The sequence below is a fragment of the Xylaria bambusicola genome, assembly GCF_022495145.1.
Source record: "Xylaria bambusicola strain CBS 139988 unplaced genomic scaffold F5B22scaffold_72, whole genome shotgun sequence".
NCBI classification, from domain to species: Eukaryota; Fungi; Ascomycota; class Sordariomycetes; order Xylariales; family Xylariaceae; genus Xylaria; species Xylaria bambusicola.
In genome coordinates, this window is record NW_025953625.1 from 71,803 (window position 1) to 95,380 (window position 23,578).

General features: G+C 49.4%; 7 protein-coding genes across 7 annotated transcripts; 6 read left to right on the plus strand and 1 right to left on the minus strand.

The window, feature by feature from the left end:
* The first annotated feature begins 2 nt into the window (after window positions 1-2).
* F5B22DRAFT_627560 (Zn-finger in ubiquitin-hydrolase) lies at window positions 3-2,817 on the plus strand. The gene is made up of 2 exons (XM_047976333.1): window positions 3-1,238; window positions 1,293-2,817. The coding sequence occupies exons 1-2, from the start codon at window positions 339-341 to the stop codon at window positions 2,553-2,555; spliced, it is 2,163 nt and encodes a 720-aa protein (XP_047825732.1). The 5' UTR covers window positions 3-338; the 3' UTR covers window positions 2,556-2,817.
* A 2,434-nt stretch (window positions 2,818-5,251) lies between these two features.
* On the plus strand, window positions 5,252-8,368 carry F5B22DRAFT_627565 (acyltransferase). Its single transcript, XM_047976334.1, has one exon. The coding sequence runs from the start codon at window positions 5,698-5,700 to the stop codon at window positions 7,960-7,962; it is 2,265 nt and encodes a 754-aa protein (XP_047825733.1). The 5' UTR covers window positions 5,252-5,697; the 3' UTR covers window positions 7,963-8,368.
* Window positions 8,369-8,783: 415 nt separating this feature from the next.
* On the plus strand, window positions 8,784-11,215 carry F5B22DRAFT_627572 (Sucrase/ferredoxin-like-domain-containing protein). Its single transcript, XM_047976335.1, has 3 exons — window positions 8,784-9,247; window positions 9,332-9,799; window positions 9,960-11,215. The coding sequence occupies exons 2-3, from the start codon at window positions 9,407-9,409 to the stop codon at window positions 10,752-10,754; spliced, it is 1,188 nt and encodes a 395-aa protein (XP_047825734.1). The 5' UTR covers window positions 8,784-9,247; window positions 9,332-9,406; the 3' UTR covers window positions 10,755-11,215.
* A 46-nt stretch (window positions 11,216-11,261) lies between these two features.
* Window positions 11,262-13,165, plus strand: F5B22DRAFT_521985 (peroxisomal membrane anchor protein conserved region-domain-containing protein). The gene is made up of 3 exons (XM_047972628.1): window positions 11,262-11,520; window positions 11,616-11,920; window positions 11,981-13,165. Exons 1-3 carry the CDS (start codon window positions 11,481-11,483, stop codon window positions 12,734-12,736), a joined length of 1,101 nt encoding a protein of 366 aa, XP_047825735.1. The 5' UTR covers window positions 11,262-11,480; the 3' UTR covers window positions 12,737-13,165.
* A 1,173-nt stretch (window positions 13,166-14,338) lies between these two features.
* F5B22DRAFT_639873 (alpha/beta hydrolase fold-domain-containing protein) lies at window positions 14,339-15,888 on the plus strand (the record flags this gene model as incomplete). Its single annotated transcript, XM_047977779.1, has 2 exons — window positions 14,339-15,060; window positions 15,171-15,888. The coding sequence occupies 2 exons, from the start codon at window positions 14,339-14,341 to the stop codon at window positions 15,886-15,888; spliced, it is 1,440 nt and encodes a 479-aa protein (XP_047825736.1).
* An 808-nt stretch (window positions 15,889-16,696) lies between these two features.
* Window positions 16,697-18,929, plus strand: F5B22DRAFT_627583 (uncharacterized protein). Its single transcript, XM_047976336.1, has one exon. It carries the CDS (start codon window positions 16,808-16,810, stop codon window positions 18,440-18,442), a length of 1,635 nt encoding a protein of 544 aa, XP_047825737.1. The 5' UTR covers window positions 16,697-16,807; the 3' UTR covers window positions 18,443-18,929.
* Window positions 18,930-19,980: 1,051 nt separating this feature from the next.
* Window positions 19,981-22,018, minus strand: F5B22DRAFT_522063 (hydroxymethylglutaryl-coenzyme A synthase C terminal-domain-containing protein). Its single transcript, XM_047972629.1, has 4 exons — window positions 21,705-22,018; window positions 21,438-21,540; window positions 20,285-21,348; window positions 19,981-20,229 (listed from the first exon to the last, which is right to left on the minus strand). The coding sequence occupies exons 1-4, from the start codon at window positions 21,762-21,764 to the stop codon at window positions 20,092-20,094; spliced, it is 1,365 nt and encodes a 454-aa protein (XP_047825738.1). The 5' UTR covers window positions 21,765-22,018; the 3' UTR covers window positions 19,981-20,091.
* Between the last annotated feature and the right edge of the window lie 1,560 nt (window positions 22,019-23,578).

Genomic DNA, 23,578 nt, shown 5'->3' on the forward strand with positions numbered 1-23,578 from the left:
AGGTTAGTCATATGGAACTATCTAAGTGCTAAGTAGTTAGTGGGCGAAGGTGACACACAAAGCTTTTTCGAGCCAAGTCGTACATACTATGTAAAGGGCCTCTACACTATGGTCTGTCTCTATAGGCAGGCACCGCAGTATTTTATGTCTTGTAATGATCATGTGGCTTCCTTGTATGACAGTGCTTCAGCGGCTGGACCACCACAAGATCCTGTTACCTCCTTGACATGAACACTGTTCTGCTACCTTCAGTTTCGCATGTTGTATTGGTTTGCGAGGTGGCATGCGGTCTGATCAGCCGCATTCAGCCTTGCGCCTAGGAGGTTGACACATAGGCTATGCCTTCTTACTTCTATCATATCAAATTGGAGCTTTATAACAGCCCCCAGCCGAAGACCTGGGCAGATACAAGATCTCAGGCGGCTTCTCGTACGATCTGGCTGCCGGGAGAGAGTTCGAACATATTCGATACGCTCCCGGCACATCCTCGAGATCATTCCGCCTCGCCCAACCATCACGCGCGAAACCTATATACTAAATCTAGTGAGCTTACGACAACGACTTATCCGGTCATCGATAACGGCGTAATTGATTGCGGCGCGCCCCGGCCCGCTGAAGTTCACGACGAAGGGGACATTCCCGGTCCTTTCGTGCCGCGGCAACAACGAAGTGCTCTGGATTTGCCGTTGCCACATCCGGTTGCATCTTTAGGTCCACATATTGCCACCAAAGACTGGCGATTTGCACAGATCAGAGTAGAGAGTATCGACCTAGATGGTCAACGGCATAGCAACGCCATGACCGATATGCCTATCATTGCCGCCGCGGCTGCTACTGTCGGCCCGTCGATGGGCGCTGCGGGCAAAGCTACGAAAGCATCGTATTTTCCACTTAGAACGGCTAAAAACACAAACCTCGGCTGGGGTATTGTACATCTATACCGCGAGGGAAATAAGACCCCAGAGCTTCGTCTCCCGCCTGAAGAAGAGCCACGGGAAGACCAAAGTCAAGCTCAGCTCGATTGTACAACCGTATGCATTCCGGCGGTACCTAGCTATCTCTCCCCTGGCGATTTTCTCGGTTTCATAGGGGACAAGTGGAGGGTTTATATCAGCCATTACCGTATGATCATGACTGGTCGAATGAACCGGTACCTCGTCCTCATGAAATTTCGCGATAGCAAACAAGCCAGGTTATTTGGGAAAGAGTTTGATGGTAGAGTCTTTAACCATGTAGAGGTATGGCTGCCGAAGTCTGTTACATGGCAAAAACAAATACTGACGACCCTGAAGCCAGAAACTTGCAATGTCGCCTTCATAAGATCCATCACCTTCGATACACAGACAGCGCCCAACGCCAGTTTTCCAGGTCTTAACCATGATCCCTTCATGCCGTCCACTGTGCCAGAGTATAATTCTCTGAAGCCCTTCCCACCGCCGACGCCCGATCTGATCGAACTCCCCACCTGCCCCGTTTGCCTCGAGCGAATGGACGACACTACAGGCCTACTCACAATTCTCTGTCAGCACGTTTTCCATTGTTCCTGCCTCCAGAAATGGCAGGGTGCTGGGTGCCCTGTATGCCGACATACAAACACACTGAATAACACCACGGGCTTATATCTGTCACCCAACGCTACTTCCACGACGTCATACGGACCAGAAAAGCCTTCCGCACAACCTTTCGGATCCAATGTTTCCAACCTCTGTTCAGTTTGTGACTGCACTGAAGACCTTTGGATTTGCCTAATATGTGGTAACGTAGGGTGTGGTAGATACAAAGGGGGGCATGCAAAAGGACATTGGAAAGATACAGCACACACATTCTCTCTCGAACTATCTACTCAGCACGTATGGGACTACGCAGGCGATATGTGGGTTCACCGGCTAATCAGAGACAAAGGTGATGGTAAACTGGTTGATCTTCCTGGACACCACGAAACAGGGAGCAGAGACCAAGGCGAGGATGTAGTGCCCCGAGCTAAATTAGATAACATTGCGATGGAATACACGCATCTTCTTACGAGTCAATTGGAAAGTCAACGTCTCTATTTCGAGGAGATGTTATCGAAGGCAGTCGACAAAGCAGCCAAGGCATCGGCTCTCGCCGAGAGAGCGACGGCTCAGGCCTCGGATGCCCAGAAAGAGTTGCGGGAGATTAGAGTGGAGCAGCAGAACATGCGGGCCGAGATTATCCCATCACTTGAGAAGGACCTGCAACGCGAGCGTAGCCGTGGGACCAAGTCGACAGACCTGGCGCGAAACCTAGGCAAGAGCCTCCAGGAGGAGAAAAAGGTTTCAGAAGGGCTGATGAAGCGCATCGAGCACATCAGCAAAGAGGTCGAAAATCTTGATCAGCAAGTTGCTGCATTGAAGGTAGAAAATGCAGATTTAAAGGATCAAAACCACGACTTAACTATGTTCATCTCGGGCCAAGAAAAACTGAAGGAAATGGAAGCTGAAGGACAGCTCGCGGAAGGGGAGATACAAGAGGGCAGCGCCTCGGTTCCCGAAGATAAGAAGCGACGCAAAGGAAAGGGAAAAGCAAAGAAGTAGAGTTAGTTGCCTTAATGGCAAATGATCGTACTGGATACCTAAGTAGGTAGGTTAGCGAAGGTATCGTGAGGAAGGCCATAAGTAGCTTCGAAGAGCTTCTTGGCCCCACGAGGAGCTACAGTACATTGAGGACTAGGTACCTAGGCATCCACTTTAACGAATGAATTTAGATCACCCCATTGTCACATGCCAACGATCCATAGGATAATCGTCGTGACTGAGATTTAATTATGAGATGAGTTTTTTTTTTTTTTTTTTTTTTAACTCGGCATGTCCGGTCTCCATCTCCCTTACGACGATAGAGTTTAATGAGAATCAAGAACTATACTACAGAGAACACCCGAGCACCAAGTAGAAGACCAGCTTAAGCGTACTACCTACCTAGGTAGGTATGCTTCACATCTACGGTGATAGTACCTTGCCTGCCTCAACATACGATTCAATTTCCAGTCCTGATTGTAACATGGTCAAACTTCCTAACCTCCTTGCCGAGCTTGCCTAGTAGTAGTAGGAAGGTATGATACCCGACAATGGTTCAGTGGTGATGCAGGGAGTTAGTTTGCATCTACATATCAACTTGAACTTATAACCGCTCCGCATCGATAGATACCATACAAAGTAAGCCACAACCTTGAAGTACTCTCCACTGGAGCGACCGTACATCTACTTTCAACGTCGCTGCAGATCGCATGTTTAAACGGGACGCCACTGCCAGGATCTGGGCTTCCCGAGCTGGGTAAGCAGACCCAAGCAGAGACCCAAGGTTGTATGTGGCGTGTACGGTGGGCCACTACCACAAAGTGCGAAAATAAAAAATCAGGTCAAGTGCGGGGTAAAACCTATTTTCCAACTTTACCTAAGGGGTCCAAATATAATAAAGGGTATAAAGTAAAGTTTAAAAAATATAAATAATTACTTAAATACCTATTTTAAAGGTTATATAAATAATCTATAGTTTATATTAGGCTTTATAACTATTTAAGTTATAGCTTCTGGCTATATAGGTTTGTATTGTAGTTAGTACTATAGGTCTGTATTGAAGGTCTGTATTGAAGGTCAGTATTGCAGTCAGTACTGTAGGTCTGTATTGAAGGTCTGTATTGAAGGTCAGTACTGTAGGTCTGTATTGAAGGTCTGTATTGAAGGTCTGTATTGAAGGTCTGTATTGAAGGTCAGTATTGCAGTCAGTACTGTAGGTCTGTATTGCAGTCTGTATTGAAGGTCAGTACTGTAGGTCTGTATTGCAGTCTGTATTGAAGGTCAGTACTGTAGGTCTGTATTGAAGGTCAGTATTACAGTCAGTACTGTAGGTCTGTATTGCAGTCTGTATTGAAGGTCAGTACTGTAAGTCTGTATTGAAGGTCAGTACTGTAAGTCTGTATTGAAGGTCAGTACTGTAAGTCTGTATTGAAGGTCTGTATTGAAGGTCAGTATTATAGGTCTATATTGCAATTAGTACTGACTGTAAACAGATCTTCAATACAGACTGCAATACTGACCTTCAATACAGACTGCAATACTGACCTTCAATACAGACCTACAGTACTGACCTTCAATACAGACCTTCAATACAGACCTATAGTACTGACTGCAATACAGACCTTCAATACAGACCTTCAATACAGACCTATAGTACTGACTGCAATACTGACCTTCAATACAGACCTTCAATACAGACCTACAGTACTGACTGTAATACTGACCTTCAATACAGACCTACAGTACTGACCTTCAATACAGACTGCAATACAGACTGCAATACTGACCTTCAATACAGACTTACAGTACTGACCTTCAATACAGACTGCAATACAGACCTACAGTACTGACTGCAATACTGACCTTCAATACAGACTGCAATACTGACCTTCAATACAGACCTACAGTACTGACTGTAATACTGACCTTCAATACAGACCTACAGTACTGACCTTCAATACAGACCTATAGTACTGACTACAATACTGACCTTCAATACAGACCTATAGTACTGACCTTCAATACAGACCTATAGTACTGACTGCAATACAGACCTTCAATACAGACCTATAGTACTGACTGCAATACAGACCTTCAATACAGACCTATAGTACTGACTGCAATACTGACCTTCAATACAGACCTACAGTACTGACTGTAATACTGACCTTCAATACAGACCTTCAATACAGACCTTCAATACAGACCTTCAATACAGACCTATAGTACTGACTACAATACTAACCTTCAATACAGACCTATAGTACTGATTGTAATACAGACTTACAGTACTGACTGCAATACAGACCTTCAATACAGACCTTCAATACAGACCTTCAATACAGACTACAATACAGACTGCAATACAGACCTACAGTACTGACTGCAATACAAACTGCAATACAGACTTACAATATAAACCTATATAGCTAAAAGCTATAACTTATATAATTATAATGCTTAATATAAGCTATAGATTATTTATATAACTTTTAAAATAGGTAGTTATTTAAATAATTATTTATATTTTTAAAACTTTTAAATCCCTTAAGTAAAGTTGGAAAATAAGTTTTACCCCGCACTTAACCTGATTTTTTATTTTCGCACTTTGTGGTAGTGGCCCACCCTAGGCGTGCCTAGCTCGCCTAGGTACTGGCTATAGGGCATTAGGCGGTACCTAGGCTCAGCAACCAACAGCCTAGGCAGGTTTTGATTAGGTCTGACCACCGCAACTACAGGAGGTATATAACAGGTACGGCTAGGTAGTGCTACCTTAGGTACCGGGAGGGAGGTTTAGGAAATTTCTAGACGAGACATTGGCTGCTCATCCAAAGTTATGACGCTCGTGATTCCCACCCCCGCGGAATATTGAAGCTGCTACTCATCTCAGCTGGACCAACATAGATCTCCTCCCTCCCTTGACAACACGCCGTAGCGATTCGCTACCCGCTTTTGATAGTTTGAGAGCCTCTCGCCATCATACATTCTCAAGGCGCTTTCCCTGACAATACGCCCTGCTTCCAAGCGCAAAAGACCCCGCGCCATCAATCCATCTCCGTGCTTTGATTTGCTCATCATACAACCCAACCCTCTACGATACCACGATCCGCCATATTCCCATCCTGCCCAGACCTCGATCAAGCGTCGAGATTAACCCTCGACCATGACAGAGGACCACAAAGTTGGGAATGGGGAGCCGCCCTCAAACCCCCCAAAAGAAAAACCGCAGAAGGAGCTCTATCCCATGACTTCATGGAAGTATGATGCTTTCCTCCATACATTTTCCGTTCTCGTAGACCTCTTCTTCCGCGAAGTTCATCCCCGCGGCGCCTGGCGTGTGCCCAGGAGCGGTCCTATTCTGTTCGTTGCAGCACCTCATGCCAATCAATTTGTCGACGGCTTGGTCCTCCAGCGGACCCTTAAACAAGAAGCGAATCGACGTGTCGGTCTCTTGATTGCTGAGAAATCCGTACATGGCTTCATCGGCTGGGGTTCTCGCCAGACTGGCTCTGTTCCTGTTGGCCGGGCCCAAGATAAGGCGAAACCTGCGAAAGGTCTCATATACATGCCCGACCCTATCAATGACCCCACTCTGATACGCGGCATTGGCACCGATTTCGAGAAGGAGGCCGAAGTGGGCGGTATGATATTCCTACCCTCGGTAAAGGGCCAGTCTGGAAGCTCCGTCGACATAGCTAAGATCGTTGGCCCCGAAGAAATACGGACAAAACGAGCGTTCAAAGGGAAGCTTCCTATGTTCCAGCTGACCGGCCGAGAAGACATCGACAGTCAGGGCAACTTTGGTAACCAGGAGTTGAAAGGACCTAAAGATGGTTATGAGGGGACCAAGTTTAAACTGGCACCTCACATAGATCAGACAGATGTCTACAAAGCCGTTTTCAGTCGTCTGAGATCGGGCGGCTGTATTGGCATCTTTCCCGAAGGCGGCAGCCACGACAGAACTGAACTGCTACCCTTGAAAGCTGGCGTTGCCATCATGGCCCTGGGAACACTCGCCGAAGACCCCAACTGTGGTCTACAAATTGTACCCGTCGGAATGAACTACTTTCATGCCCACAAGTTTCGATCACGGGCGGTGGTAGAGTTCGGCCCCCCCTTTAAAATTCCCGATGACATTGTCGAGAAATACAAGAATAACCAGAGGCGTGATGCCATTGCACAGACGCTGGATATGGTGCACCAGTCACTCAGCGCAGTTACCGTGTCATCGCCTGACTACGACACCTTGATGTGTATACAGGCTGCGAGGCGCCTCTACAATACGGGCAGAAAATTGCCTTTACCAATGGTTGTAGAGTTGAATCGAAAGCTAGCTATAGGTTTCTCCAAATACAAAGAGGACCCCCGCATCGTCGATCTGATGTCCAATCTTAGAGACTACAACAAACAACTTCGTTACCTCAACATTAAGGACCACCAACTGGCTTACGCTAAGCTGACGCTGCCCAGAGTCATCTTCACGTTACTCTACCGAATTTCCAAGCTCCTGGTTCTCTCTATTGGTGTCGTCCCTGGCCTCGTGCTGTTTGCCCCGGTCTTCGTCGCCACGAAGTATATCAGCCATCAAAAGGCCAAAGAAGCTCTCGCAGGCTCCTCTGTCAAGATACAGGGGCGAGACGTAATGGCTACCTGGAAACTTCTCGTTGCGATGGCTTTCGCACCAGCACTCTATAATCTCTATTCCATCTCCCTCGCCGTCAAGGCCTATCAAGACAATCTGTGGGGCTACTTACACCACTCTATTCCCTTCTGGCTTGTGTATATAATTGCTTGGATTATTTTCCCTGCTATCACGTTTGCCGCTTTTCGAATCGGAGAGGTTGGCATGGACATCTTGAAATCGCTCAGACCATTGATACTATGTATCAGCCCAACCTCAAGCTATAGCGTTCAGAGACTGCGCGAGCGACGAATAGAATTGTCGAAGCAGGTTGCGAAGGTGATTAATGATCTCGGTCCCGATATGTACGATGATTTCGAGAAAACACGGCTTGTGTCCGATCCATTTCGAGAGGATGGCTTTCTTAGCACACAAGAAGAAATTGGTGTTCCCACGATACATCGTGACGACGACTCAGCTATCTCATCTCCACCCGACTCGCCTGGTCTAGTTCGCAGAGACACAACGCTTTCGAGCCGTGCGATCCCACGGAACGAATCATTCAGTAACATTGGGTCGGTTGGTATGTTTGCTACACGGCCACCGTCTCGGTCAAGGAGTAGGAGTAGCAGCGCCGGTGGTGGGTTCGGGTTTGCAGGTTTCCCCGTGTCTGGTTTTACTTCCTTAGACTCTCGGGGAGGTTTTCAGGAGGCGAACAACAAGATTCGAGCGGCAATGAAGGAGAGAAGCGAATTGAGGAGGAGAAAGAGCGGGTTTTCGGTAAACGAATCTGAAAGTGATGCCTGATTATTTCTTATTGGAACGTATTCGTGGGATATAAACAGGCTGATACTTGTACGTTTTACTGGGCGGTCTTTTCATCTTTTCCTCTTAGCAACACGTTATTAGTTGGATGCGGCCATACCCTTTCTGTTGATTTGTTGTAGCAATGGATCTGCTAGTTGGTTTAGTAACACTGTATGATATATATCTATAAGTCATACATGAGGGTGGGATTCACGTCCATTTTAGGGTGGAATGCGAAAGAGGGTATGATCAAAAGGGGCTTGGAGTTGGTGATACTCGTGAAATCCGAAAACTATACAATCCATTCACTATAATGTTTTCCAATTCCAAGCTTTATTCAGCTGTCTACATATGTATGTACCATGTAGATGAGGTATGATTAATAGGGAACTAATTCAAACCTGACATCGATGAAAAAGATACATAGGTACATACACTTGATGAACGGACATTAAAGCGGATACAAGCGAATGCCCCGGCGGGGAATGGTCCAATCATTTCTTTGGAGTCGATCTGATAAGCTCTCTTGGAAATGCCACCCACGTATTAAGAAGCCCACCATCTGATAAGCCCCAAAAGTTGAAAGGTCACCTCTATCAATTAGGTAGATACCTAGGGCATTATTTCGGTCCCAGCCCTCTGTGGTGTCTGATGCAGTGCCCTAAAGTAAAAAGAGCTTTACTCCGAGTTGACATAATCCTTGTCTCGGATCCCGAGTGAGTTTCTCCGTACCATCGGTGCCTACGCCTTTAGGCCGAGCTTGTCCGACGGTTGCAGTGCATTTCCGAGCAGAGCCCCGAGAGGTGCCGCCTAGGTACTATTTCTTACATCATCGGCAATAACAGTAGGTTGGATATCCGTCCGCCTAATCTGACTCTTCTTCTCTCTTGCCTTGCAGGGTATTTATCTATTATGGGACATGTTCTGTTATCATTCATAGGCTCGAAGGATTTCGCTTGAACAGTGCTCTCTTGCTTCTAATCACGAAATAAATCTCTAACTGGTTCTTCAGTACTTACGTGTAGTTCATTTTCCCAATATAGATGCACCTATACTCGACCAGCCAACATCGTTACCGGAGACCGAGCGTTCAGCCATTTATTACAGCATCTTCAGGCAATCCCGTTCGCCGGACTTGCAGGGTAGGCCATTAGCACAAACGGCTTTAACCTTCTGCTCTAACCTCCGTTAGTTATTTGTAATCAGTCAATAATCATTGCTTGCGTCCACACACATAGGGCCCAGGGAAACAGGAGGCTTAGTGCTGCCTCATAACTTCGACCGAGTAAGCGGCGCAATGAAGTCCCCCACTTACCGCGCGTGGCGCCGAGATAGCGGTATAAGAAAGAACGGGCTAACTCAGGGACAGCAGACCAATCTACTCAGTCCAGTAAGAAGGGGATACTAGTGAGTCTAGGGCGAATTAAGTCGCCCACTCTTTGCAATGACGGCTGGGACTCCCTCTGCTCTGCAACAGCAGCAGCGACAGCCGCCTCTAAAACAGAAGATGGCTTTGGGATTCAAGTCTTTGCTCGGCAGCGCACGGCGCTTTGCTACCGGAGAAGAACCCCCCACGGTCGCTGACGTCGCCGAGTTGTTCTCATCCACGGATCCCGCCATTGATGGCGAGGATTGCACGCATGACTGCGAGAGCTGCCATGTCTCGTATCCCCGTGGCTTCAAGGTTGAGGAGAGTGATATGTTGTATGGTCATGTGAAGGGCTGGAGCACACATGTTATTGTTGCCACTGGCAAGACGGACTGGGTGCGCGACGTTGAAGATGAGAAAGGAAGTGTCATGGAAGCATTCGGCGCAGCTGTGAAACCTTCAAACGGGGTATGTCATTTTGTGTTGCAGGCCATAAGTCCGGCCAGCCCATTATATACCAACATTTGGGAGGAAAGCCACGTCCAGACCCCATACACCAACCTCATGTTGCCATTACTTGCAGGGCGCCATTGATCAACTGGCTGACAAGAATAATTATGTTAAACAGCGCCTCATGCTCTCCGCTTCGAACATGCCTACACCCTCGCACACATCGGATTACTCCGAGCCTACAACCGCTATACTTCTGCCCGCCTTTACTGTCATCGAAAACATCACACCTGCTGCTGTCCCTCTCCTAATATCCGAGTATATCAACCATGCGCCGACGTCCAAGTCACCCCTTGCGCCCATCACATTGCCGCGATCGCTCCCTCTTCCGAGCCTACCCGACGCACAACAATTACTAGCCCGCCCCTCCCCACACCGCGCCCTCATCCTTCTCTGCTCCCATAAGACGCGCGACGCTCGCTGCGGACAAAGTGCGCCTATACTTCGGAAAGAGCTAGAACGGCATCTGCGACCCCTGGGCCTCTTCCGTGACCTCGACGACGAGCGGCCTGGTGGCGTAGGTATCTACTTCATAAACCACGTCGGAGGCCACAAGTACTCGGCCAACATGATGGTCTATCGCCGCCCAGACGCCTTTGGTGTGGATGCTGTACAAAGGGGTAAATTACCTCTAAACGAGGAAATTCAGATCAAGAAGGCTGTGCAGAAGAAGACGGAGACGCCCGTCGTCGACGATGCCGAGGGCATGACGAATGAGGGCAAGCCGAAACAGGAAAATGGCGGAGACGAAGACGACGATATGGGCGCTGGCCAGTGCATCTGGCTTGCCCGCATCCGGCCCGAGGACTGCGAGAACATCGTAAAGTATACCGTCCTTCAGGGGAAAGTGGTGAAACCTGATAGTCAGCTGCGTGGCGGTTTCGATCGAGCCAAAGGCTTGATGAGTTGGTGATGGAGAACTTCCGAGCTGAACACAGAAAGAGATGAAGAAAAAAAAAAATCACATAACAGCCCTCATCCTTTTTGCTTCGCATACTTACTTAGACTTTATTGTTGCAAGATCATGCGCTACTGGCTAGATACTTGGTGCCGGGAACTGATTCTGGAGGGGGAAAGACCCTATTGAAAGCGCAGAGCGCCAACTTTAGCTCCAGAGGAGCCATCGCAGTTCGCAGCTCATCTTTGACTTTAGACGGACTAGAATCAAAAGACAGGCTGTTGCAGTTAGTTACTACTATGTAGAGTAGACGTAGATAGATGCTTAGGCATCTAGAAAAACCGCGGTGTACACCACTAGTGATTCTATTAGCGAATAATAGATAAGGCAGCCACAATAGATGACAATGTTTTCATTCCCGTGCTTCTGAGTGATTATATTATTGCTGAAACCATGTGTTGTTGCGGTTGCTCAGGATGTGTAAAAATGAGATAGGTACCATCCGCTCACGTGATAGGCTGTGGGACATTAGCAGTCTAACCGGCAGGGACGAGCCTCGGCCCAAGCCGGCCGATGCCAATGCCCAGACCAGACCAACTGGGGTTCGTCATCAAATGAATCGCCATCGCCTTTCTACCCATACTTTCTGCCATCAATACGCGACGTCTCAGCCTTCATTTCGTTCTATCACAGCATCATATAATATGATATGACGCTATCTTCGTGAGCCCAGCTGACAATATGGCTATTCGCGAGGACATCGTGTCCTCTGCAGTTTCGTGTATGTCGATGACCTGTCTTTCGCATTGCTACAAACCATGGACGCAGCCAGAGAACATCGTCCCAAATTGATCAGATGGCTAACTTAGGGTACAGTCCTACAGGATCCGAATGTCGTCTCCTCGCCCATAGAGAACAAGCTGTCGTTTCTACGCTCCAAGAATCTCACACAAGAAGAGATTGACGCGGCATTCGCACGCGCAGGATCTTCACCACCCCCTACCTCGACGCCATCACAGACAGTCTCCACAGTAGCTCAGCAACAACCCTATTATCCCCAGCAGCCACCATATGGATGGCAAGCACCGCCTCCAGAGCCCCCTAAGAGGGATTGGCGCGACTGGTTTATCATGGCTACAGTAGTAGGAGGAGTTGGTTACGGCTTGTACTTCATCTCAAAGGTGTGGACTGGCTTATTCGCCTGCTCATTGGGGCGCCTACAAATGCTAATATGAAGATAGCGATACCTCTACCCACTTGTAGCTCCACCTACGCCAGAGAAACTAGATCAGGACAAAACAACGGTGGATGAACAATTCGAAAAGGCGTTCGCAACACTTGAGCAGCTGACGAAAGATACCGAAGCGCTAAAGGAGACCGAGGCGGCAAGGACGCAGAAGCTGGATAAGGTCCTTGAAGATCTGGAGGCGTTTGTGCAAGAGTCGAAGTCTGCCAGCCGGAGACAAGGAGACGAAACAGAGCGCCTGCGTGACGATATCAAGAACATCAAATCTGTCATTCCTAATTCCTTGTCTGCGCACAAGGAGCTTACGGATAACCGGCTCAAGGAAATCAGCAATGAAGTAAAGAGCCTGAAGTCTTTGATCTCACAACGCATGAATTCGGGGGCTGCTTCTGCCTCTTCTCCCCTTCCCGGGTCAGGCACGACATATAATGGTGGAGCGAACTCGTACCTTCGGTCTACAAACGGCGCGGCACCCTCCGTGAGCCCAGCGACTACCCCGTCCGCGGAAAGCAAAGAAAAGGAGAGCTCGGATGATGCCAGCAGTGCCCAGGACGTTAATAACACCAATGCGTCGTCAGCAACGCCAAGCAAGCAGGACTACATATCCTCGCTTAATGGACGATCCAGCCCATTTGGCACCGGTGCACCGGCTACTAAGGCGTCGATCCCAGCGTGGCAGATGGCCGCTAATAGCGCCAAGACATCTACGAACGCCGGTGGCAGCTCTTCAGCAGCCGGAAGCAGCTCCTAGAAATCGTTGTAGTGACAACTCTAGAGTGCCCACGGGCAAGGTGTCGAATCCGGAGTAGGTGATTGGCACTAACAAATTCAGAACTTCAACCGAAGAGTAGCAGCTCGTCAAAGGAATGGCTAAAGCCAAAACGGGGGCTTAATAGGCATGAGAAACATCCTTTCTTATTGGAAACATTATCCTGTTCAACGCCCCATAATTGATGGTGACAACACAATTATGTATAAGATAATAGCGAGGATATCACTAGCATTCGGTATCCTTTTGAACAAACGAAGCGGATAAGAAAAATGCGAGGGTTAAGGGAAATAGCAGGTTATTCTAGCGAGGAATGTATCATATATAGGTACTCGGAAATGCATGGTTATTCAATGGAAAGCATTCGTCATTGCGACTGCTGAGTTGCAGGCATCAATGCTTCTCATCTCTGTGAATACGTGACAAAGATGACGTAGCTGAGTGTTGTGATGAACTGTGATCTAAATGCGATTTGAGCCGCTGGCTACTGATATTGGCATACGAGCATTTACTCTATACTATGTCCTGCGATACGGCCATCTTATGTGCTCAAATTGCACGCTGGCGAGTGGGAAGGTACGTGAGATTAACTATTAGAGGTACGAGGACAAGTATTTGAACTCTTTCTCGTCTTCCCACGGGGCAACAGATAAGCGGGCTTGTTGTTCCGAGCTGCTACGTCTCACATAGAGTTGTGCTGTTATCGCGTGTATAGGTGGTCGGGCATCCATAATCGAAAGAAGTCACGCGGGATATCAAGTTGCGAGTTGATGCTGCGTGGCTATGTCTACACCGTGGACATGGTGTAAACAGATAGCAGATCTCACTTAGCTTCGGGGAATGCAGACCCCGAAGCTTCGGCTTTTCCATCGGTTCAGAATGAACGGGAGTCAGGCGCTGAGATTTGAAGTGTTGGATATCGTGGTCTCAGTCCGTCAGCCGATGCAATTGATACACGTGGATGGCACCGTAGGGCTGAGCGGTAGGGACACGCCTTCCGCCGTCTCGTCATCGGAATCCGGATTGAACGGTATAGGTCGTCAATTCATCCAGTAGAAAATCGCATTGCGCGTCTGCCTTTCGCATTGGCGGGTTCATGGCCAGTAGATCTAGATCATGGGTCTGGCCAAAGAGTCAGCGATGCGTTTGCAGTCGAAGGCGAGTATATATATATATATATATGAGTAATGACATCAAGCGATTTCTGTTATATTCATCAGCGCTGACGTTTTTACGGGCGATTGGAAAACACTGCTACTTAATCACCTGTTACTCAAACCCAACGAACACTAGTAACAGAACATCAACTGGCGGCTAGGTGATGCTAAAGTCGGAGATAAAAAAAAGAACCCCACGGCGATGAATTGCTTGGTGTTGAAGCTAAAAGAGAAGAAAGCGTGCTATTCCCCCAAGACTACTGAAACTTCCTAATTAGGAATGCAGATCATGCAGCAGCAATCTAGCCGAGGCGCTCGTCCCCAGATCGACCACCGACCGATCACTCCTCCAACTCCCACAAACTACGAATTCAACGTGTCGGCCATGGCAGCGGATAAAGCGGAAAAGGAGAAGGCGGCCGCCCAGATGCGGAAGAACAGGGCCAAGTTCTTATGGGCTCTGCTGCCCAAAATCCCGTTCCTCCTCCGCACTCTCGTCATGCATGTCCTGGGAGTGTCCGAGGTAGCGAGGTACTTGGACCTGGAGACAAACATGACGCTGACGGTGTTGCGGTCCGCAGTCTCGGGTGGCAAGCCGCGCGCCATCGGCGCCACACAAGCCATGTCGATTCTGGATCCCGGGGTCAAGGGCAAGGTGTGGATCAGCAACGCCGTCTCCGAGGTGCCGCCCGAGCGAGGCATCCGCGAGGCCCTCATGGCCGTGATCAAGTCGCTGAGCGACTTGGAGGCGCAAGAGGCCGGCTTCAAGGTCCCCGAGATCGCGCGCGTCGAGGCCGAGTGGACGGGGTACAGGGCTGGCGCGGCGCACGACGAGCCGCTCCCTGACATCCCCGAGGAGCAAAAGTACGACGCGCTGATGAAGGAGTGCAAGAACGCGACCACGGTGCTGTACTTCCACGGCGGCGCCTACTTCCTCTGCGACCCGTCGACGCACCGTGTGCTCGCGAAGCGGCTGGCCAAGGCCACCGGGGGCCGCGTATACTCCGTTCGCTATAGATTAGCGCCTCAACATCCGTTCCCGGCGGCGCTGCTAGATGCGCTCGTTTCGTATTTCACGCTTTTATATCCGCCTCCCGGGTCGATGCATGAGGCCGTGTCTCCTAGGGATATCGTGTTCGGCGGCGACAGGTAATGCAATCCACTCGGAGTAATGAGCAGTAGATGATACCCCTTGATATTTACATATATATATATATGCGCACTAGACATAGTACAGCTGACGCATGAAACCGAAATAGTGCGGGAGGGAACCTCACTCTGGCTCTAACGCAGGCATTGCTTCAGTTACGCCGGCTGAAAATCAAAATACCATGGTTCGGCATGAAACGCGACGTGCCTATGCCGGCGGGCCTCGCTCTATTTTCACCATGGATAGACATGGTGCAGAGTTTCCCATCGTGGTCGGCGAACGCCAAATGGGACTACCTCCCGCCTCCGGACCGATGGGAGGCATCGCCACCCCCTTCGGATGCCATCTGGCCCGCGACACCGCCCCGCAAGCACCTCTACGTGGACGACGCGCTGCGTCTACACCCCCTCGTGTCCCTACAGCTCAACGCCAGCTGGGCTGGCACACCGCCGGTCTGGATGTGCTTCGGGTGGGAGTGCCTGGCAGACGAGGACCGGTACTTCGCGGCCAAGCTGCGGCGCGACGGCGTGCGCGTCGCGCTCGACGAGTTCGAGGCCATGCCTCACGTCTTCGCCCTCGTACTACCCAAGCTCGCCGAGACGGAGCGCTGCGTGCGCGGCGTGGCGCGCTTCATCACCGCCACGCGCAAGGAGCCCGAACGCATCGTCTCGAGCTACACGTACATCAAGGCGAAGACGCTCGAGGAGAGCGAGGGCGACGTCGAGAAGCTGACGCCGTACGGAGAGAAGGAGGTCTTTGCAATGGCGTATGGCAAGGTTGGGCGGGAGGCGCCTTTGTCGCCTATTCTCGCCGGTCCGAAGTTATGATGAATGACGTATTACAGATATCGGGGGTGGCTTGCGCCAACCGCGATGATTCACGGGTGGTTTTTGTCCGGCTAGGTTATGGGGCCACTTACACTGCATGAGACACTGCGATTTTCTTATGTTTTTTGTGTATAGGTATTTCTAGCATTTTCTTAGCATACGGGGTTGGGTACTCGGGGTTGGCTCTTCTAGACGTTAGAATACATACTTGCCTACCTGCATCTAAACAAGCGAAATAGATTATTTCTAACTCAAATTACTACCAACAGCTGTTTTTGTTACAAGTGCTCCGTACAACATCGATTAATGTCAATAACACGTAGCAGGTCCCTCACCGGTGCTATTATTTTTGTTATTTGACTTACCAAGTGGTCCGATGAGAACGACTTCCTGGGAAGCCCATTCCATTAGCTAAGTGGCCAAGGTAAGGGGCCTCCTTTACTTAATATCGTGGTTTGGCCAGCTTCAGCTGCTACAGAGTTTGCAGTTTATAGGTCTCTGTGCAATTAGTATTGGGTTGAATACGGCCTCGTCTAGGTGTGTGTACTTATATCTAAACAACACCAAGATTACAAATACTCCAGATAAGATTTCTTTTCTTTTTTCTTTTTTTTTCCTTTTCCCTCCTCTCTGTTGAATCGGTATGTGACCCTGGTGTCTATCAACTCTCCCAACAAGGTTCATTTCCCCAACATGAGGTTATGCAAGCTTTCATTTGACCCTTGATTCACTTGTTCCAGTAATCTGACAAGACGGGAAGTGGGGCAAGCCAACCCCCGAATACCCTGTATTTTGAGTGTCAGCCAATGAGCACCGCCAATTGGACAGCTTTAGATGCCTCACTAATTTTCACTTCCGTCATCAGATAGAGCCTCACTTTCCAGCTCTCGGTGTGTATAATCCGTCCAACCCGGCGAAAATGGAGCGCCATCGCCAAGCTGTGCGGCTCATCGCCACAACGGTGCGGGGGTACTTTGACAAGTCGGTCCCGTTCCGGATCATGCACGGCAGCACAAATTCGACGAGGCCGACGCACCTGAAATCACAGGCTCGATTCGTGGACATCAGCGCCTTAAAGAATGTCCTAGAGGTCGACACGACGCGGCATGTGGCTCTCGTGGAGCCTAACGTGCCCATGGATAGGCTCGTGGAAAGCACACTCAAACACGGTCTCGTGCCGCCTGTAGTCATGGAATTTCCAGGAATTACGGCCGGCGGCGGGTTTGCCGGCACAGCGGGGGAGAGCAGCTCATTCAAACATGGGTACTTCGACCAGACCGTCAACGCCGTCGAGATGATCCTTCCCGACGGTGAGATCGTGGTCGCGAAGCCAGGGAGAAATAGGCTGCGCAACGGCGGAACTGGAGACTTGGCCAATACTAAGCTTGGGCCAGGAGAGGACCCAGAGAAGTACGCTGATCTCTTCGACGGGGCTGCGGGCGCCGTTGGTACCCTCGGCGTCACGACACTTCTCGAACTCCAGCTCATTGAGGCGAAACGCTTCGTGCGGACAACATATCGCCGGACGACCACCGCTGCCGAGGCCATCCGCGTCGTCAAGGAAGAATGCCGGAACCCAAGGAACGACTATGTTGACGGTATGCTATTCTCGGAGGGTCACGGTGTCATCGTTACCGGTGAGATGACGGATGAACTCCCGGCTGGTGAGAAGGTGCGCACTTTCAGCCATGCCTGGGACCCGTGGTACTACATGCACGTGCGAAATATCACCAAGGGGCTCACCTCCTCCGCATCGCCTACTTCTCAGTCCAGTTCGTCATCACCACAAGGCACCATTACAGAATACATCCCGCTCGCAGAGTATTTATTTAGGTATGATCGTGGTGGCTTCTGGGTAGGCGAGGCGGCTTTCGACTACTTCTGGCCCGTGCCATTCACGCGCTTTTTCCGATGGTTCCTCGACGATTTCCTCCACACGCGGATGCTTTATCGTGCGCTCCACGCCAGTGGGGAGAGCGCTCGGTTTTTCGTCCAGGATCTTGGCATCCCGTATGATACTGCTGAAGAGTTCATCAAGTACACAACAAAGTCTCTGGGCATTTGGCCACTGTGGCTCTGTCCCCTTAAGACACCCAAAGGCCCTAGTTTCCATCCGCATGTGCGTCAATCATCGTCCCCCGACACTACCGAAATGCTGAACATCGGCGTATGGGGCTGGGGACCGAAGAATAAGGAGGACTTCGTACGCGTGAACCGCGCCCTCGAGGACAAGGTCAACGAGCTCGGTGGCATGAAGTGGCTATACGCCCACACGTATTACAGCGAGCCCGAGTTCTGGGACGCCTTTGGTGGGCGCCCCGCCTACGAGGCGCTGCGAGAAAAGTACCGCGCCACTAGCCTGCCGAGCGTCTACGACAAGGTAAAGGTCAGAGAGGATACGGCGGACAAAGGCTGGAAGCCATTTATCAAGGGCCTGTGGCCCGTGGGTGGTTTATACGGGATCTGGAAGGGTATCCAGAGCAAGGATTACATGCTTCATCGCCACACTACATGGAGATGGCGGTCTGGTAGTGAGAAGGAGAAGACGGCTTAATGATGTAGAATGCAGAGGGAAGTCTGCTTGATGAGTGTTGTTGAAGACTGGCTTAATAGCCAGAGCGGGTTTCAATGAAGGGAACTAGAGGATAGATGGATGACCTGCAGCATTAAATGGATGCTCCGCATGGTAAATCAGCATGTTTTGTACATATATAGGTCATTTATGTTTGAGCATGGTTCATAAACATCTGCTTAGTAGACGAGGAGACAGAAAAATCTGGTAAACTGAGTCACAGTGATCTTTGCTTTCTCCCTCTGCCAGAAAGCCTTGATCATTACGCTCTAAGATAGAGTATCATCACTTACAGGAAACATACACAAACATTTTCGTTCTTCATTGTTGAGCAAGATGGTAACGGTCCCAAGACCGTTGCAAGATACAATATTGAAATTTCCATTCACATATCATACAACCTGTCCTTATGTATAGATGTGCATGACCCTTTTGCTTTAAATGCATTTCATAGCTTTATGTGTATTGAAAGTACTGTCCTCAAAGCAATCCGCATATGCCTGTGAACAGAATAAGTGAAAGTGTCCGACCCCTCAAACATACTACATCAAGCAGTGAAAATCCAACCAAGTGACTAAAAGAGCGGAAAACAACGGCTACCTACCCAATCACCTAGCTAACAACTCACACACACAACAACCTAGCATCAGCCAAGCTAAGTCCTTGCCAGCCAGAGCTCCTATAACGGGGATACATATCAACTCCCCGACCGAACCTGAAAGAAGCAAAGAACAAGAACACGCAGAAAAGCTACCAGATGGACAAGTGGTACACACGACTTCCTAGTGACAATGTGTAGTCCCGAGACCCGAACCCCGAAATACACAGATTCAAGGCCGGACAGAAGATCCGCAAACTACATACATCAACAAAGAATACATCAAATCCGACACCGCCGGAGTTCTAAAACTAGACACCAGGGATACTCTTTCCTATAGCAGTGGGATAGGTACCGGTAGGTCACGTACTGTAGTTATGCTCACTCATCATGATGTCTGTTCAGCATGAATTAACACACCACACAATACCTAAACGCACAACTTATATAGCATGTCTAAATTAACTAGAAAATTAAGTCTTTGTTAATATTTAAACTTATCTGTGAAAAAGTTCAAGTTCTATGTTTATTACCTAGGTAAGTGAACGACCACATCATGATTATGAGGACGGTGCCGGAGAGATGCCGGCAGCATGTTATTGCCAAGATCAGTCAGAGATAACATTGCCCTCAATCTTGCATTTGCTTACTGCCCTCTCGTCTTATGTAAGCAATGCACATGTCACCAAGAGGTCAATAATCGGGTAATCCTGTTTGTTCAAGAATCTATTGTTTATTATCCCTTCCGTTCAGCCCTATGACCCGAGCTGTTGATGGTATATACAAGTCGCCAGTTCGACTTTCTTCCTAAATCCCTTCTCTATTGACCCTGTTATGACGGCAACTCGTGCGCCTTCTGCTACCATGGTATATATATGCAACCCTCCTTTATAATGGAATTCGCTGCGCTTATGAAATGTGCACCATCTAAAGACCTGAAGAGTTACATGCTCTTCTAGCTGTTAGCCGCCCCAATGATGTGATGCTGGTCTATGGAAAATCCCAGTAAGATCGTCCCTCATTAGTCGTAAATTTATTCCTTAATCGCGTAGTATCGCTTGAACATGTCGTCAACCTTCTCCAGGTAGTATGTACCAGAGACTAGTGTGGACACGTCACCCTTGGGCTCGAAGTTCTTCTGCAGGTGAGCGTTGTGGCGCAGCTCGCAGAACTAAGGCTCGATTAGTTTCTCTCTCATCCAAAGGGAAGTAGTCGGATGAACTTACAGCCTCGTAGGTTGTGGGGGGTACAGCCCGACGAGCAGCTAGCCTGTTGGGGATATCTAGGGTTTTGGATATTTTCTCAGTGCTGCCGTTGATGCGTAGCGACATGAAACTGGAAGCGAGACCAGAACCATAGCTGAAAAGCGCAATTCGCTTGCCCTCTAGAGTTGCACTGTCAACGTGGGAGATTAAGCTGGCTAGACCACTCCAGACGCTACCGCAGTACATGTTACCGCAGTTAGTAGCCACCTGGATAGCAGGTGAGAGACGCTCAGCATAGCGCTTCTTGGTCAGGTTCATGAAACTCTTTTCTACAACCTTGTCTGAGAGAGACTTCTGGTAGTCCATGTCCCGAATATCGCCAGGAACCTCAGCAAAGGCGGGGTGGTCCGGGTTGGCGAGGTAGTCGTGGTATAGCAGGCGAGCATACGACTTCTGGACGACCTTGCAGGTAGGGGAGTGGAAGGCCATGTAGTCGAAGCGGTCCAAGGGAGTTTTGCCATCGGCTAGCTCTCCGTTGGTGTGGCCGTTTTGCAACTTGGTCTCACGCTTGCAGTAGTCGCGGTAGGCGGCATCGAGAGCCTCGGTGTAGCAGTTGACCGAGTAGTGACCATCCACGTAGGGGTACTCGCTTGTGAGATCGGGCTTGTAGAAATCGTATACGTGAGACATGTAAGTGCCTCGTAGACCAGGCTCGAAAGCAATGGGGGCGTTGGGGCCAATGAGCATGGCAACGCAGCCAGCACCACCAGTGGGGCGGGCATTACCCTTAGCATAGAGGGCAATGTCACCAGCAACGACAATAGCGTCACGTCCATCCCAGGCTGAAGACTCAATCCAGTTCAGGGTGTTGAAAACAGCGTTAGTACCACCGTAGCAGGCATTGATGGTGTCGACACCTTCTAGGTTGGTGTTGTCGCCAAACAGCTGCATCAGGACAGTCTTGACGGACTTGGACTTGTCGAGGATGGTCTCGGTACCGACTTCGACACGACCAATCGAGTTGGCGTCGATGTTGTAGTTCTTAAGGAGCTTTGAGGTGGCGGTAAGGGCAAATGAGTAGATGTCTGCAGTAATTATGTGGCGTTAGCCGCTGTGAAAGCCTCGTCCTGCTCGAGGACCTCTTTGTGCGTTGGCGTAGAGTGGTTGAGCTTACCTTCCCGGTCATCGCAGAAGGTCATCTTAGTCTGACCAAGACCAATTGTGTACTTGCCGGTGCTGACACCGTCATGCTTCTCGAGCTCAGATTGTTCAACATACTACAATAGGAGATGTTGTTAGCGAGGGTTCTCTCTGGCCTGTATCTTATTTTCTCCGTTTCTTCCACCGCCATTGCCCCCTCGTTCCGGTGTCTCTCCTCTGTGAGAGTCGAGGGTTGTGGGGTCGTCTTGGTTCGCCGATGACGGCTGCCATATGTACGCACCTGGCTGGGAAAGTAGAGCTCAATGGCCTTGATGCCAATGTTCTGGGGGCGAGCAGCCATTGTGTCCAAAAGCCTATGTGGCGGAGGCGTGCCGTTCAACAGATTGCGGGTTCTAGGGAAGGTAGGAGGGGCGACTTGGGATGTGTGTAGGGACAGCGGGAGACGAGGAAGAAACAGGAGAGAGACTCGAGCAGACAGCGGGTCGTAGCAACGGCGAGGAAGGGTCCTTTTGAAGTAGTTTCACCGCCAAATTGCAAATCAACAATCCTCGGCCAACGGGCAACAGGGGGGCGGCTCAGGAACGTGGGATCGGGGTACCCAGCTAGGTCTACTCAGTGCCGGTACCCTACCCTACGTACACACACTACACGTAGTACATCCTTAGTATGATTGATTACCTGAGTAGTAGGAGAATGCAGGGTGGCATATGCCTGTCCATGTGTAAGTATGTACCTACACTAATAAAGTCTAAGGAATGATGGTTGGGCGGCATGCAGGGCCTCGGTGGAGATCAGGCTGGGTTTGAGTTGTCAGAAATTCATTTTCGACTTTCTACATAGTAGTGTAGCTTAGCCGGTGTGCAATGGTGACTTTTCTGTGATCCTCTCAATTGTCGGCCCTGGCTGATCTTCCTTCCTTTTCGTTACCACGAATTGAAACCCTCCGGGAACAGTCCGACAAATCAAGGCATCTTCGAGATGGGAAATGTAAAACAGTCTCGGGATAGTGGCTACATTTGAGGGCAAGACATGAAGATAACGAAGACTCAAGTCTAACCTGCATATTGAGGTGAGACAACAGCCGACGGCCTGTTTTGGTGGGGCCCGTACCTCTGTTACCTATACTTAGTACCTATGTACTTACAAATGTACTTACCTACCTAGTCTGTATCTCGATCCACGCCGCTCTCCTTCTTACCAAATACATATACCTATAGTATACGGAGAGGATGATGATATGTCTACAAATAACTTAAAACATCCGTCTAGGTGTAGGTAGTATTAGTTTCAATATTACATGTCGAGATCAATATCATTTGCTTGCTTGCTGAGGTACAAGATCGTGAGCTTGTCAATATCCAGGCCCTCTGTAGTAAGAAACGTCGAAAAAGTACCTACACGTCGAGCGGCAAAGACTCGTTGATGCAACCGGTACTTAAGTCTGTAGGTAACGTAGCTAGCACCATACAGTACGTGTTAGTCTACTTTATGGTTTCGATTCTCTAAATATTCTACATGTATTGACAATCAAAATAGCAGTCGAAGTAAGTGTAGATACCTACCTACTTACATAGCGGGGATGTTTCACAGGCCCGGCGTCTACCCAAAGCATTTAGGATTCAAGATGGCCGCCGCCATGTGTCCCCTCCCTCGCCTCCCAAAGCTACTACCTATGTATAAGTAGGACTTAGGTACCTTCGTACATGTATTGAAGAAAATCAAAAACCCACATACCGGTACAATAATAATAGAAACACCGCTAGAGCGCTGCTTAGTCTCGCTGCCCCTCCAAGATTCCCAAGATTCCCCTCCAAAAAGCTCCCTTTCAGGTATTTTCCTAGCATCGGCCCCTCCCAAGTCGGCCCCACTACAGTCCCCGCTAATGTCTCTAGAGCAGACTAGAGGCTTTGAAGTGGTAGAGCAGATATCTGACGATACCTATCTTGACATAGCGGCGTCTGCGCGAAGTCAAGTACCCCATCGGTATCTACTGGTTACCTACCTGGTGTACCTACACTACTTCGACTACTTACAGACTACATAGTACCTACTTACCTACAGCATGCGTGTGTACCTACCGTAAATGCCCCTCATTTTCGCCAGATGCAACCTCGACCCCTCCTCTAATCACTCCGATATTCCATCTCTTAGCAT

Excerpts from the sequence above, each read along its gene's own strand:
- F5B22DRAFT_522063 (XM_047972629.1), bottom strand. The coding sequence starts at position 21,764 with ATGGCTGCTCGCCCCCAGAACATTGGCATCAAGGCCATTGAGCTCTAC. Across the intron at positions 21,541-21,704 it reads AGCTCTACTTTCCCAGCCAG|TATGTTGAACAATCTGAGCT; the intron begins GTGCGTACATAT and ends CTCCTATTGTAG. Across the intron at positions 20,230-20,284 it reads CCCCCACAACCTACGAGGCT|TTCTGCGAGCTGCGCCACAA; the intron begins GTAAGTTCATCC and ends ATCGAGCCTTAG.
- F5B22DRAFT_521985 (XM_047972628.1), top strand. The coding sequence starts at position 11,481 with ATGGCTATTCGCGAGGACATCGTGTCCTCTGCAGTTTCGT. Across the intron at positions 11,521-11,615 it reads CGTGTCCTCTGCAGTTTCGT|TCCTACAGGATCCGAATGTC; the intron begins GTATGTCGATGA and ends CTTAGGGTACAG. Across the intron at positions 11,921-11,980 it reads GCTTGTACTTCATCTCAAAG|CGATACCTCTACCCACTTGT; the intron begins GTGTGGACTGGC and ends ATATGAAGATAG.
- F5B22DRAFT_627560 (XM_047976333.1), top strand. The coding sequence starts at position 339 with ATGCCTTCTTACTTCTATCATATCAAATTGGAGCTTTATAACAGCCCC. Across the intron at positions 1,239-1,292 it reads GAGTCTTTAACCATGTAGAG|CCAGAAACTTGCAATGTCGC; the intron begins GTATGGCTGCCG and ends ACGACCCTGAAG.
- F5B22DRAFT_627572 (XM_047976335.1), top strand. The coding sequence starts at position 9,407 with ATGACGGCTGGGACTCCCTCTGCTCTGCAACAGCAGCAGCGACAGCCG. Across the intron at positions 9,800-9,959 it reads CTGTGAAACCTTCAAACGGG|CGCCTCATGCTCTCCGCTTC; the intron begins GTATGTCATTTT and ends TATGTTAAACAG.
- F5B22DRAFT_627565 (XM_047976334.1), top strand. The coding sequence starts at position 5,698 with ATGACAGAGGACCACAAAGTTGGGAATGGGGAGCCGCCCTCAAACCCC.
- F5B22DRAFT_627583 (XM_047976336.1), top strand. The coding sequence starts at position 16,808 with ATGGAGCGCCATCGCCAAGCTGTGCGGCTCATCGCCACAACGGTGCGG.